Source organism: Sabethes cyaneus, chromosome 2 (assembly GCF_943734655.1).
Source record: "Sabethes cyaneus chromosome 2, idSabCyanKW18_F2, whole genome shotgun sequence".
Classification (NCBI taxonomy): domain Eukaryota; kingdom Metazoa; phylum Arthropoda; class Insecta; order Diptera; family Culicidae; genus Sabethes; species Sabethes cyaneus.
Window position 1 is genome coordinate 87,481,986 of NC_071354.1, and position 15,213 is coordinate 87,497,198.

The window sequence follows — 15,213 nt, forward strand, 5'->3', positions numbered from 1 at the left end:
TTAAATCAAGGATGGGTTCAACGTGTAATAAAAAATATTAGGAATGCAAACTGCAGTTGTTATTGTGCAATTTAAGATAGGCTTCTTATTCGTAGATTAATCAATGTCACGCCTCCGATCAACACTAGTTTAAATTTGTAGTAGTATGAAAGTACAGTAGAGACTTGTAGGTATAATGATTCAGAGACGCTGGATTTCTACAGTGCGCAACATTTTTACGGTTTTCCGGCGATAAAAAATACACGTATCATATGGAAATTGCACTAATTGGGACTGAACACGAATTTTGAATAATTTTAAATAGACACAACTTAATTGAGCGAATTGCAATATCCGTGCTTGAGTGTCGTTGTTTCTGACCCTATTTCTCCTTCGTGTTTTCACTACTTTCCAACTAATTTCATTCTCTGAAGCCAGCAAAATGTTAAGACTAGTTATAGTTTGCTCTCGGACAAGAGGCTTCATTACGCTCCTCGAACTAGTGCCACTCTTATACTTGTCCTGGGAAATTCAGAATTCAATATTAAGGAAGGATGTGGAATGTGCTTAGAGCGGAACAACTCACGTTAACGGAGCTCCTTCTGGAGTGCAGAAAACCGGTAACGCCGCAACGTGGAATGGAATACCAATTCATAAATTCATACTGGCTAATTTTAGGTTGGATATAAAACAAATCTAGAATGCTATGAAAATTTTATGGATGCCCCTGAAATCACTAAATGGTCTATTTAAGACCACAGTTTCTCGATTCAAAATTTCTAGTTAATATTGTCGATTTTTAGATTTGATGAACAAAAATCTATCTGATGAACAAAAATGCAGAATTGCAGTTTATATTCGTACTAGCTGACCCGACAAACTTCGTATTGCCACTAATTAAACTGTGTTGTTCACAAATCGTGAATCTTGGATGACCTTTGTCACTATCTCGAGTTTTGCAAGTTTCTGAGGAGTTCATGGGTGGTTTAATATACAAATTTTCCTCACAGTAAAGTAGAAAACAACTCCCCCCATTGCTTAGCCTGATAAAATAGCATTAAAATATTCGTCATGATTATATAACATTTCGCCGCATACCGTTTGGCAGAACACCACTTCTCGGTTGACCATAACGTAGAATATAGAATTTCGCTTAATAACATTTCGTGAAAATCTTACGCGGGATGTACCATTTCACGGAAAATGCTTTCTTGGAAAGCACCATTTCGCAGGGGTTATTCTCTCCTTACTCGCTGTCCCTCGTTCGGACCCAACTGAAAGAAATAATAGAGGTTAGTAGACTTCTAGGAAAATAAATAAACCTAATTGATAGTTTTTGGTGATCTTGTTTTTGACTAATGTTTTATGGAAGAGTCTAAAATTTCTCGTGTTCGATTAGTTTTTAAGTTACGCAAAAATTTCTGTTCTATTTGTATGAGAGTCCTTCCCCCTACCGACTAAAGGGGTGAGGCGACTAAAACCATCATAAAAAAATTCCTGCCTCCAAAACCCCTCACATGCCAAATTTAGTTCTATTTGGTTGATTAGTTCTCTAGTTATTAGAAAATTTGTACATATTTCATTTGTATGGGAGCGTCCCCTTTTATAGTGGGGAGGGGTCATAATTTACCTCCTGAAGAGGAGAGAGGTCTCAATGCACCATAGAAAAAGAATTTGCCTCCCAAAACACCCACATGCCAAGTTTAGTTCCATTTGCTTGATTAGTTCTAAAGTTATGAGGAAATTTGTATTTCATTTGTATGGGAGCCCCCCTCCTAAAAAGGAAAGGGGCTTAATTCATCATAGAAAAAAATCTTGCCTCCAAAAACCCCCACATGCCAAATTTGGTTCCATTTGGTTGATTAGTTCTCGAGTTATGAGAATAATTTGTTTTTTATTTGTATAGGAGCCCCCCCCCCTCCTAAAGTGGGGAGGGGTCCTAATTCATCATAGAAAAAATTCTTGCCTCCAAAAACACCAACATACCAAATATGGTTCCAATTGATTGATTAGTTCTCGAGTTATGAGGGAAATTTGTTTTTTATTTGTTTAGGAGCCCCCCTCCTAAAGTGGGGAGGGGTCCTAATTTATCATAGAAAAAATTCTTACCTCCAAAAACCTTCACATGCCAAATTTGGTTCCATTTGTTTGATTAGTTCTCGAGTTAAGAAGAAATTTGTATTTCATTTGTATGGAAGCCCCCCCTCTTAAAGGGGAGAGGAGTCATATTTCCCCTTTCAAAGAGGGGAGGGGTCTCAATTTACCGTAGAAAAAATTCTTGTCACCAAAACACCCAAATGCCAAATTTTGTTCCATTTGCTTGATTAGTTCGCGAATCATGCAGAAATTGGTGTTTCATTTGTATGGGAGCCCCCTCCCCCCTCCCCTCCAACCATCATAAGAACCTTCCCTGGCCACAGAAACCTCTATATGCAAATTTTCACACCGATTGGTTCAGTAGTTTTCGATTCTATAAGGAACATCCCGACAGACAGACAGACAGACAGACAGAAATCCATTTTTATATAGAAGATTTAACGTTGTCTAACTAGAGTTTGAATGAAAACAGTTCTGCACTCCGCTCTTACGGCTGTTGTGGACTATAATCAATGTTTAAATTGTATAAAGGTTTTATTATAGCAATAATAGTTACTTATAGTAATAATATTACTGACATGTGTTCTTCTTTCCAATTTCACTCAATAATGTCTAAATGTTTTTTCTATTCTCAGCCCTTGAAAGTTGATGTAATCGATCTCACATTACTTCTGAAATCGATGGGCCTTAAGCTAGAGTATCTGGACTTTGATGCAGACAAATCTAGCACAGAAACGTTAACAGTCGAGATTAGGTGCCATAAATCCGGCGTTCTGGCCAGAATGAGTTACGATTTGGTGGATTGCTCTTGCCCGGTAAAAGACGAAAAAGAAACTTCTTTCTGGGAAGTCCAAGCCACCGGTCCGAGCGTATTTTCCAAGCACAAGAATAATACATCTTCAAATTTACTACCGGAGATTTCCGAAAACTGTTCAATGGTATCCAAGGCAATGCTATCTAATTTACTGGATTATTACCGGACTAGTATGAAAGCCATTGAACAAGCCGAGGACGTCTTGCAATCCCCCCTTAAGGTCACTTGGTCCAGTTTTTGGTCCCCTAGGTCACCAGTGGCAAAAGAAAATAAAAATAGAGTCACCACTCCACCAGCGGAAGGTAAATTTATGGCACGCATTGAGTCTGTCGCCACCCCAGATGGCGCAAATGAGAACAAGACATCCTCAAACTCGGATATATCCAACTCAGTGGAAGATTCATCATCAACAACAACAACAGATACATCCAATAATTCCGCGGAACATGTGGGAATCAATAATACTACAAAAGAACTGTCCAACAGTTATTCTAGTGACAAACCAGTAATAACAATAGAACCGTTGCATAACAAGAGTCACAAGAGTAAAATGCCTGACGACAGTGCATTCGCTAATAGCGAGGCCATAAAAGCTTTTATCACTTCAAGTCCCAATGAAAAAGGTCTAAAATCTGGTTTCAACGCTGAGCAAAATCACGAGAGGGATCTGGTAACTGTCTGTCTTGAGCAAGCACGAAAGGAAATTGATATAGCTCTTCGGGTCATGAAACATGTTTCTACCGTCACAACTACACCGCAGACTGTGGTACGCCGGAAATTGGGCACGCCATTGTTTGCGGAGCGCTCCAGTTCGTTGACTAACATCAATCGAAGAATGTCACTTCCAGGTAAGAAGCTTAAAAATGATTTAAATCTCAATTGTTTGACAGTTTCAACTGGTTTCCTCATATTTAGGACATCCCTCGCCGCAACCAAAACTCCCCCAAAACTCCAGCGCGTCAAAAAAATTTACCGCTGTCGCTTCGAAGCTTGCTTCTGTTACATCCACTGGTCGCGGAGATACACCTCGTCCAATAACGGGCCAGAAGACGGCCACTGTGTTGCGTAAAACAAGTTCCAGCGCGTCTATATCTTCTGCAGGTAGCTCGGGTAGCACTGTCAAAACTGGCACCAAAAAGAAAGAATCGATTTTTGCATCGTCTGGTGCCATGGTACCCACACCAAGTTCAATTGCCCAAAGTCAATGTTCTGGCGCTTTGACCAAAAAGAAAGGATCCTGGGAATTCTTGGAATTGGATACGAAAATATCCGGTACCAAGGTACCCACACCAAGTTCAAATAGACCCGACCCAGCAGCTCCGACCGTTATTCGACGGAAAATTGTTAAAAAATAAAAAATTTTATATATTATTTCTATATTATAAATGATCTGATGGTAATTTTCGTCGTAACAACGTTCTACATTCGAGTAAACCCTGAACATATTTCAATAAAAACAATAAAAAATTCTTTAATCAATCTAGTTATTTTTCGAAATCGAAGTTTACCGGGGATTTAATATAATACATAACAGGTACGCCCATATACGAACATAATTAGGATCAAGTCCTAATTCGGATGCTCAACCGGAATAGTCAATTTTTAGAAGATTGAACTTTTGGTAAAAGACTATCTAAAATGGGGCGCGTGGCCTAAAAAGTTTAAAAGTTAAACAACGTTAACTGAATAGTTACACTTCATATTCCAATAGTATATGTTCTAGGCAAAGTTGTTGTTTCATAGTAACGATTTTCCGAACAATTGCAAAATACGAACCGTCCTTAATAGGTTATGGGTGTTGCAATGCTTTACGCAAAAGCATCTCATACTGCTGAGCCTAATTAGTCCCGTAGACCTTTGCACCTAAGTGCTCCTCAGATGTATTTGTGATTCCTAGAGTTCATCTATTTGCTTCAATATAATAAGGAACGTAGTGATAACCATGGAATCCAGCTCGTATCGTTGCTGCGAGAGAGTCGCGCCGATTTATCAGATAAGAAACACCTTGTATAGTACAGAGTAAAATTGCCCTTATTCTGTGAGGCGAGTGAGTTGATAGTGTCATATCGAACAACATTGGAGTTTGAAGATGGACCTTTCATGGCACGTGACTCAATTCGCAGAACAACGAAGTAAATGCGAGTGGCTCGCAGCGAAATTTGGCTTATCACGCTACTCGCCTCGCAGAATAGACACCAATGTCGCGCTAGTTCCATATTTCCCCGAATGTATCAATTCCCAGAAAACCATTTTCCCGAAAGATATTTCCCCGAATGTAATAATTCCCCGAAATATATTTCCCCGAATGTACTAATTTCCCGAAAGATATTTCCCCGAATGTACTAGTTTCCCGAAAAATATTTCCCCGAATGTACCAATTCCCCGAAAAACATTTTCCCGAAGGTATCTTTTCCTCGAAAATTACTTGCCCGAATACTGATTTCCACGAGTAAAATTCATGTTACATTGCATTGCAAGCCTGTAGTCAAGTGTATGTCTGGTCTTACCCAATTTTTTCCCAGTATCTTCAAAGTAGAAATATGTGTAAGATTATACGACATACGTGGAAATATTTTCCCCAAATGAAGTTTTTCTGAAAAATGCTTTTCCGATTGTATTGATTCCTCGAATGTACTGAATTCGAAAATCAGTTTCCTCAATAGTACTAGATTCCCAAAAAAACAGTTTATAAAAACCAATTTCTCGAATGCCGCTTCCCGGAAAAGCATGTTTTTAAAAATAAGCCATCACTTCCACTGTGCAGCATTATAGCATATGTGATGCAGTTTTATGCTGCAAATCTGATAAGTTTAAAATTAGATAATCTAAAAACTGGGGTTGACTACCACAGAAGGCTGCAAATCAAAAAGTAGAAAAACACACAAAGCTGAAACAATTGAAACGTCAATTAATTTTGACGGAACATGTACCATACTATTTAACATTACAAAACAAAACCAGTTTTCACATATTCTTGCTCATAAAATAACTGCTGCTCGTGCGGAATCAACTGAAAATTAGTTACTACGGCTGGGTATGCGGAAATTCACAAATTTGTGCCTGCGAAAGTCTGCTACATCCAACGGTGGATTGGCTATCATTTTTCTTGGTGAATAGATGGATCATTCTTCGTGAACAGATGCAGAACTTTGACCTTCTTAGGTCCCTTGGTATGATTTCCAACGTATGAAAGAAAAATCGTTTTCGGATCATTTAGGTAAGGCCAGTGCCGTAGCGTGCGGTTGTCAGACTAGCCACCGCCAAGGGCCCTAAGTCTGGGTGCCAAAAAGCAAGGCTCCAATAATAATTACAACCCTTTTTCACCACACTACCACACTTTTTCACCACACTGTGTAAAGGTCAATTAAAGGTAATGACATTATATTTCATCAAAAACTGAAACAAAATTCGTCATTATTTCAAAGATATTCTCGCATTTTGCTATTGATAGTTAATACCGCTCATCAGACGGCGCACATCTTCTACAATTACGGTCTAGGCCAGCAAATTCGCTGGTGACTGCTTCCTTCTTTCATCTTCAGTCATAGAATTTAACTCTTGCAGTAGGGAAATATCGACTGAATGTCAAAACATTCGCAGCCTTCGGTTTACTTAATTGTTGGTTATATGCTGCCATTACTCGCTATCGCTCGTTCGGACTCAACTAAAGGATAGCCCCTACTAATCAGTAAACCTACGAAAACGCATGCACCTGAATAGAGGTGGTTTCTGCGGTGGGGCTGCTTACGACTGTCTCGCCCTGAATCATCTAACACAATAAAATAGTTAGGTGCCACATCTTGTAATAAGCGTAACTCATTGTACTCGTAACATTGACTTTAAAAACATTCGTTTATCCGAGAAAATAATTTTCGGGGAAAGTCGAAAATGCGGTAATTAGACGATGCGCGAAAAATCCAGAAAAGAGAGATACTAAATAAACTGTTAGATAGCAAATGAAGATAATATGTGGTTGGAAGAAAAGATATTAATAATTATAATTATACCTACTACAGAATAATTTGGTTTTGTTTCCTGATGTAAGTTGATTCTTTTAAATAAATGAACGCTCCACTTATTTTTAACTTTGGGTTACTCGTTGTTAAATATTTTTCTGGATATTGGTTCTTTCTTGCCAATAGCTTTCTGGTAAATAGTACTTTCTGGGAATCGGTTCTCTGAAATTTGATACTTGGAATTCTGGATACTGGATACTTGGTTTTCTGGAATTTAGTACTTCCTGAGCATTGGTTTTCTGGGGAATGATTCTTTCTGGGGAATATCCTTCGGTATTTTATTTTCTGATGTTTGGTTTTCTAGAGAAAGTCGGACAACCATTCGTTGAGTCCGTGAGGTGCCGCTATTGCGTGCGACGCCTAATTTCATACGCTTGGTCTAAAGGTGGCGGTTTCCTAGCGGAACGTACAGAACATTTTCGACAAAAATGCCTAATACTCAGTCTCTGATGTACTTAGCTTCAACGCCTATATAATTTGCGAAAATAAAACGAATATAAAACGTTACTTTTTACGAAATATAGAACGTTACTTTTCGGGGAAATAGTACATTAGGGTAAACGGTTTTCGGGGAAGCAGTACATTCGGAGGAATGGTTTTCGGGGAAGTATTATATTCGGGGAAATGGTGTTCGGGGAAATGGTTTTCGGTAAAGTGGTACATTCGGGAAAACAGTTCATGCGGGGAAATAGGCTTCGGGAAAATATCCTTCGGGGAACTGGGTTTCGGGGAAACGGTTTTCGGGAAAATGTTGTACAACCCCTTGAGGGGCATCTTAACATTGACCCTAACACCAGTAAGGCAGTGAGAAATGTAAACTTCTTATAGCGAGTTTGTTTATTCGATTCGGGTTGCAACTGGATGAATTGTATCTCTAAGATAAAAGCAAATAAACACAAAAAATTCATCTGGTTCCAACCCGGATTGAATAAACAAATTCGCTATTAATCTGGCTACGATTATTCATTTGTCGGTTCCCATCTCATCAAGACCGCGTGAGCACCGGAGCTCAACAGTAATTCAACTCCGCGTTGCTGAGTCACATTAGCACTTATCACATTAGCGAGTACTAGAATATAGTAATACTGACCCAGATAATGTCTTGTGTTCACCAGTTTTCGGCCAACAGACCTCGCTTAGCTCCAATATGTAATGCCTCAAACAGCTAGCTTCTCTTCCCTACTGTGTTACCTGACTCACTGCGAATACGCGTTGTATTCGCGGGATCGTGTTGGTTCGAAAGGTTTCGAAAAATATCGCCCTTGTATCGAAAATATCGTTGATTTTGATCACTAAAAATAAACGTACTTAAACGTTATATCGCAAGTGCTAGTAGTACGCTGTCGGGACAACGAAGAGGATCCGAGTACCCTTCAGAATCATGACCAGAGATGCCATATTTCCTAAAAAAATGTCTGCAACTGCTCGAAAATCGAAAAAATCGAGCAGTTTTCCGGCTACTCGAATTTTCTGGTTTAAAAATAATCTGCGAAAATCTGCACACTTTTTTAGGAAGTCTGTGAAAGTTTAAAGAGCTTCGAACAAAAATCTGCACCAAAACAATAAGTCAGAAAAACTGCAAATATCTGCAAATTTATAATGATCTGCAAGACCGTTCCAAAAATCTGGAATTTGCAGACAAATCTGCAAATCTGGTATCCCTGATCATGACAGCTCGCGGATATAGTTACTATATATATAGTTCGGCGGATAGAAATTTGGGAGCCAAATAAACGTCAAAAGCGGAGCCAAAAGCTTTTCAAAATCCAAAATGCAGGAATAATGTTAAAAAAACACACTTTATTTTCATAGAACTAGTCGTTTTCAACACCCGCCAGTGATTATTTTTCGTAAAAACCTGCACATTTCACCATAATTTCAAATTTAATTTCATAAATCAGGGATGCCAATTCACCTGGTTTTCTATCCGCCGAACTATATATATAGTAACTATACTCGCGGATGCAGTAATCGTGTTCTCCACTCTATCAGCTTCGGCATCTCTATTGCACCAGCTTCTACCAACCGTACAGCGTAACATGCTCACAGCACAAAACGTCACGACAAGTTAAAACGTATTGAACGTGTGGCAGCAACAGTTAAAATCTGGTTAAAATTAGTTAAAATTAAAATATATACGGCTACGAAGTACGGAAACACTTTGAACACTAAAATGTGAGTTTAGAATTTATTATATTAATGTATTCTTAAAAATGATTAAACTGATTATTACAGCTTTAAGCAATTTACATTGTCGCGCTAAAAGATTGTGTTTTTTTAACCTCGCCGTGAAAGAAAGTTCCACGACATACGCAATAATTGTATTGTGAAACTGAATTGTTATTTATGCAACTTTTTATAAAACAAACTTATAACTTATAAAAAATCGTGTGTTAACGATATTAGCTGCATATGCGTAGCTCATGGTGACGTTTTATTTCAATAACACGCATATTCGCAGTGAGTCAGGTAAAACAGTAGTTAATTGCCTGGCTCCAAAGTTTATGTTCTATAATTTACTCGCGCTGCATAAAGCTGGTGCAAGTTCTAAAACGAACTTTTACTTAAGAACAAACTCTTTGGCAAAATTCACATCGCTTGTATACGACAAAAATGACACAGTGGATCGGGATAGGTTTGCAACGCGGAACACCCGGGTTCAAACCCAACAGCAGGCAAATGCAACGAATATAGAAGTTAGGTAGAAGTATAAAAATAGAACATAGAAGTGCTGCTAAATTTTAGTTTTTTCTAAGTTTTTGACAGTTTATTTCGAAGCTGCTTAGCGTTCTATGCAGCGAACCCAAGACAGCTTGAAAGTTCGGTTAATTACTTAAATGTGACGCTGCTTAGCAAGTTATAGATTAATATACATAAAGCTGTTTAACCCTCGTTAGACACCATTATTCGAACTCTTGGTTACTTGGGGAGATACCGACAGCATATGCTACACAACACAACACAATACAGTGGACCCCCGTTCGTTTGAACGATTCCTCATGCAAACTAACGGGATTAGTTTTTAATTTGAACAACTGGTAACTCTAAATATACTGGAACTAGTGTAAACTGGCTGCCCTACTCTATGTTATTGTTTTGGTGTTTTGGTTCAATTGGCAGTTGCAAGCAGCGATTATTTCATTGTCCGATCCGAACGGGGTTCAAATTAAAAAGTGTTCAGATTAGAAATGGTCAAACGAACGGGGGTCCACGGTATATTGCTTTCTTTAATGCTGATTTACGTTAATGCTTCTAAGCATCAACAATGTTAATACAGCAAAGTTTCGTTAATTGGGCGGTTCGTTAATTGGGCGTTCGCTAATTGGGCTATGTGACAACTTGAATGTCAAAATTGTATGGAATTTTCGAGTTTAGAATTTTCTAACAACTGTCAGTCGGCCCAATTAGCGAATCAGCTGGAGTGCAGTCGTGGCCCAATTAACGAATTCAGGCTGTATACGTTTTATACGTTTATACGTTTTAAGCTTATGGTTACTTGGGTAGTTTGTTTTATGCTAATTCCAGCAACACTTTTGCGCTTTTCTTGTGAATTTTTGTTTCTACAGTTGCACGCATGAAATCAGCCAATCAGGAAGCTGGCTCTTTTTTGACAGCAAAGTGGCTCTTTTGCGATACAACATGTCACGTCCTGTCCTAGCGCAAGTCTATATGTTGCGGCGGCTTTAATTACAATGTTGATTGTTGACACCCTGTGTTTTATTTCGGAAAACTAAACTAACGGAAAACGGGTAAACGTCAGTTTCGAGGTTTTGACTTTTGATTCATTTTTTGTTTATATCGCGATCGACTGAAAATTTTGAAATTATTCTTTAAACAAGTCTGGAAAAGCCAAACCCTCTTATCTCTGCTATTTAAAAACAACACACCGCAAGAATGGACCGCAGTAGACGGCTTTCGAGTGATAGCTCTGTTGGTCCGATTGCTGCCATTAACTTTGCCACCGATAAATTTCCGTGCTGTATCGTGTGGACACCAATTCCTGTATTGACATGGTTCTTTCCATTCATCGGCCATATGGGCATCGCTATGTCCAGCGGTGTAATCCGCGATTTTGCAGGACCATACTTCGTGTCGGAGGACAACATGGCCTTTGGACGGCCAACGCGATATCTCCAGCTCGATCCAGGACTTCTAGCCGGCGGCGTAGTGGAATGGGATGAGTGTGTTTCCAAGGCTTCCGTAGTTTATGGTACCCGAATGCACAATCTAGTTTTGGACAATTGTCACTCACACGTAGCAATGGCATTATCACTTATGAAATACAATGATTATGCCAGGTGGAATATGATCGTCCTTGCTCTTTGGATGTTCGTCAAAGGCAAACACGTTAGCTTTAAGGGAGCCCTCAAAACGTGGACACCCTTTGTAGTGGTTTTCATTACATGTTTACTAGTTGCAGTCTATTTGTGATAAGTCTAGACAAAACGCTGCATTACGAATGAAAATTCAACAGCTTTAGAAACGTGAAACACAGCTATATTATTATTGTACGGTATTTATAAATAATTTATGTCACAAATCACATCTAATAAATGGTACCTTTTAAGCCTAAAATTTTTGTGTTGATACATTGTTTTTCTTTTTCTCGGGTTTGTCATCATTTTAGCAGGGAGTTCTCTAGAAACTTTTCTGCCTGACGAGACAACCAATATCGGCCAAAAAAATAGACAAACCTCAACGCAATCGGTACACCCGCGCCCACAGCCACAGGCAAACGCGTATGTTAGCTTTGTTAGCTTTATCTACCGATTAATGAATGAATATTATACTAAGTAATTGATTGACAAAATCGTTACTCATAGGTAGCACTATAATTTGATCAATCATTGGGTCATATGGTCGGTGTTAAATCAGACAGCACCAAATCGCTAAGTTTACAAAAAATAATTAATGACAGCAAACGATCAAGAATTTTCTAAGCTACATTTTACTCTAATCACACTACATAAACGTTGCAAACAGCCAGAGTTATGAGATGAATTCGAACGATTGATAGCTATAAACCATGCAGAGCAGCAAATTTTGACCGCGTTTTTTTCGAAATCAGAGTTTTGTCACTTAGTTCGGTCTGACTTAACACCGACCATATTTAAACGGAAATTAGCAACTAAAGCTAAAATGACCCACAATTATGTGTGAACCATGTACAATACTTCTTAATCTTATAACTATGCATTTATTATTTTTCCACATCGCACGTTAAGGCGATGTCAGACAGAGACCTAAACATTCAGTTTGTATGAATATTGCGATCAATATAGTTATATTTGAGTAGATATTGAGTCTTAACCTTAAAGTGTCCATCTTTACCGCCCTTCCCCTTTTGTTTCAACATAAGAATGCATAAAAATCCTAATTTTCGTTTTTTATCACCAGTCTGATTTCATACATAATTTTTCTGGAATCCCAAAAACGTTCCACAACAGAGTAGTCTACGTAGAATTTATAAAACACTAAATGATTTAAAACCACTAATGAAAGTAGTGGATGAAAAAGTTTGATGACTGAAGACAATAATATCGTATTCTGACACCATTTTGGAATGTGAGATGGCGAATCCCGGTTTACTGTAAACGACCGGATGTAACTGGAAATAATGCCAAATCCATACAAAATGGGTACCGTATGAAAGGATGTAACGAGCAGAAGTCGAAGAGAAAGATCATTTTGTCACGGATCAAAAATTCAATATGAAAAATCAAATTTAAAAAAATCTGATGTAGGTACGACGGAACAAAAATAAGTATCAAAAACTGTGTTTCAATGAACAATTGAAACGTTCGACATGGTTTTCAATAGCAAAAATTCCGGAATGATATATCCACAACCAGATGCGGAATAATAAACAATAAATCAGTTATTATTTGAATATATTTCTAAGTATTGTTAATTGCAAGGAAGATTGTCCAATCAATAAGTGCGGAATCGCTCATAAAAGTGCTCTTTTGGCTTAAATCGTTTCGGTCTCTTCGGCACACTTATTGCTTGGAATGAAACGAAAAAATGCGCTAGATATCGAAACGATTTAATGCAGGATCGCCTTTTTATGATTTTACAATTTTCCTTGCCATCAGCAATATCAACGTAAACAAATTAAGAACTCAGGAAGATAATAATGGTTTTTATGTGAGTTGAACGTAGAAGTGCGTGGTTAATTAATCGGAATCATATTTAAAGTCATATTCAATCCAAAATTATGAAGAATATTAGTGTTTTAACAGTACTGTTTTTATTGATTTTCTCTTTCACATTATGAGACATAACGATCGACTCAAACGAAACCAACTTAAATAACTTCGCAATTCACATGTTAACCTTTCCAGCTAACACGAGATGCGCAAACGTATAAATTATCAAAAAATTAGACATTTTATTATTGAGACAAAACTTGCCTCGAAGGAACAACAGAAGAGAACAGCAGAACGGTTTTTAGAACTTCTTAATGGCTTCATTTACCTCGTCGGCGCATTCCAGCAACTTTTTCCACTGAGATACGTTTAAGCTGATGCCTTTCTTACCGGGAAGCTCCTTGCCATCTTTCTCGTAAAATTCGCGAACATCAACGTAGACTTTGTTCTTGAACTCCCTGACCGTGATTTTACGGTTCCGATCTAGCTGCCATTCCGGCTCCCCGCTTTTGTTGGTGCTACTTTTGGCGTCTTCGTCAGTTTTGCTTTTCTTAACAGGAGTACGCTAAAATACGACATACAAAAATCCATAGTTCCCTAGTTTCGACCTAAGAATATACTTACATCATCCGGTCCGGAATCAGAATCCGATGTATCCTCCTTTTTCTTGTTTTTCGGCATCCTGCGTCTGAACGGAAATGGGGTTATGAACTGAGAGTTATGAAGCAACTTTTATCGACTACCTAAGAACTTTTAAAAATTGAGTACACCAATAGTTAATTAAAAAATGAAAGTTGGACTTACCGTTAGAATTGAACAAAATAACAGAGAATTGCAATTGACAACGAAAATCAACAATCACAACCGAAGTACCGAAACGTATTTTTTAACATGAACTGAAGCTAAAATATCTTGGCGGTAAGCAAAGTAAATTGATATATACCAGGTATGTGACCATCGAGGGTTGCATTAGTGTGTGTAGAAAGAAGAAGAAATAGTTCTGAAATATGGTGGAACTTGCATGAAAATTAAAACTAAATTAATTGTAGTTGATGAATGCAGCTATATTATTCCAAAGAAATATTTGAACATTTACAATGAAATGTAAGGAATATATTTTAAAGTCATTTGCACTTGTAGCCTTCTTTATTATGCGTAAAAAATTTGAGAACATGGGTGACTAACTATTTCGATGTGCAATTGAAAAATGAATTAATGTTTCTAATACTTCACGATCAATACGGTATACGGTTGCTTAAATTAAAACACGTTCCATCCAACATTTTGCTTGCATGATGCTCTTGAATATCTGCCTTTGATGTCTTCTTTTAAAAAATAGTTTTATTCGAATAGATGCTTGTGCTACTGCTTGAAAATCCTTAAGTTGAAGTCACTGTTCCAAGATGATACCTTTTTATCATAAATTTACCCGTCGCAACACTATGTAGAAAACCATAAAAAGTAATCTTAGATTGCTACAAAACGGTCTTAGAAGATAATTAACACTTTAAAAGCTTACCAGAAATCAGACGAAAAATATCGCGGGCGGATAACAATGTTGCTCATGCTGCTTATTGAACAATCATGTCCGAGCATTTTAAAAAAAAATCTTTTTTGTTTTACTACTTGTAGGAAAGCGATATAACGACATTTCTTTGAGACATCTTGATACCGTTTTGATGAAAAAATTTCCGCTTGCAATTTGGAATGTTGCACTTCATTGTATTCATGAAAATACATACTAGAAATAATGTTCTAAGCATAAACATAAAAACTGTGAGGAAAAAAATAGACAAATCTTGAGTATCTAACGATTTTTTTAAAAAATTGTCTAATTTTCCATACAAAATGCTCGAAATCTCAGAACTAGTGTAGTTGTGTTAGTGCAAAGTGTATATGACAGCTCGCATTGTCATATACCTGGTATATATCAATTTACTTTGGGCGGTAAGCAGGGATGCTAGATTTTTCTTAAAAAATTTCTACTCGAAAATCGTATTGCAAACAGCTCGAAAATTTGTAGAAATCTAAATAAGGTCCCGAGTAAATATTACGTAACGCCGCAGGGGATGGGATGGGGCAAGGGGTTTCCAACAGCAATGATTACTACGCGGCTTTGAAAAAAGTTACTGTTGATTACTTTACTGATTACCTCTGA

The 15,213-nt window shown here is 37.7% G+C and overlaps 3 protein-coding genes across 5 annotated transcripts; 2 read left to right on the forward strand and 1 right to left on the reverse strand.

Moving 5' to 3' along the window:
• The first annotated feature begins 533 nt into the window (after positions 1-533).
• LOC128735657 (protein PRRC2C-like) lies at positions 534-4,245 on the forward strand. The gene is made up of 3 exons (XM_053830141.1): positions 534-599; positions 2,712-3,738; positions 3,806-4,245. The coding sequence occupies exons 1-3, from the start codon at positions 534-536 to the stop codon at positions 4,243-4,245; spliced, it is 1,533 nt and encodes a 510-aa protein (XP_053686116.1).
• Positions 4,246-10,687: 6,442 nt separating this feature from the next.
• Positions 10,688-11,458, forward strand: LOC128737451 (transmembrane protein 222). Its single transcript, XM_053832088.1, has one exon. The coding sequence runs from the start codon at positions 10,801-10,803 to the stop codon at positions 11,335-11,337; it is 537 nt and encodes a 178-aa protein (XP_053688063.1). The 5' UTR covers positions 10,688-10,800; the 3' UTR covers positions 11,338-11,458.
• Positions 11,459-13,133: 1,675 nt separating this feature from the next.
• On the reverse strand, positions 13,134-13,975 carry LOC128737465 (RNA polymerase II transcriptional coactivator). Of its 3 annotated transcripts, none has more exons than XM_053832103.1 (3): positions 13,860-13,975; positions 13,680-13,805; positions 13,134-13,620 (listed from the first exon to the last, which is right to left on the reverse strand). In XM_053832103.1, exons 2-3 carry the CDS (start codon positions 13,734-13,736, stop codon positions 13,357-13,359), a joined length of 321 nt encoding a protein of 106 aa, XP_053688078.1. In that variant the 5' UTR covers positions 13,737-13,805; positions 13,860-13,975; the 3' UTR covers positions 13,134-13,356. The 3 variants fall into 3 exon arrangements, with proteins under 3 accessions (XP_053688078.1, XP_053688080.1, XP_053688079.1); XM_053832105.1 differs by having other exon boundaries at positions 13,680-13,743; positions 13,860-13,962; XM_053832104.1 differs by having other exon boundaries at positions 13,680-13,798; positions 13,860-13,959.
• Positions 13,976-15,213: the final 1,238 nt, after the last annotated feature.

Bases quoted from the DNA above. Each gene is read 5' to 3' on its own strand.
- LOC128735657 (XM_053830141.1), top strand. From the start codon at position 534: ATGTGGAATGTGCTTAGAGCGGAACAACTCACGTTAACGGAGCTCCTT. The intron at 600-2,711 runs GTAACGCCGCAA...TTCTATTCTCAG, and splicing joins TTCTGGAGTGCAGAAAACCG to CCCTTGAAAGTTGATGTAAT. The intron at 3,739-3,805 runs GTAAGAAGCTTA...CCTCATATTTAG, and splicing joins TCGAAGAATGTCACTTCCAG to GACATCCCTCGCCGCAACCA.
- LOC128737465 (XM_053832103.1), bottom strand. From the start codon at position 13,736: ATGCCGAAAAACAAGAAAAAGGAGGATACATCGGATTCTGATTCCGGA. The intron at 13,621-13,679 runs GTAAGTATATTC...GTCGTATTTTAG, and splicing joins CTGATTCCGGACCGGATGAT to CGTACTCCTGTTAAGAAAAG.
- LOC128737451 (XM_053832088.1), top strand. From the start codon at position 10,801: ATGGACCGCAGTAGACGGCTTTCGAGTGATAGCTCTGTTGGTCCGATT.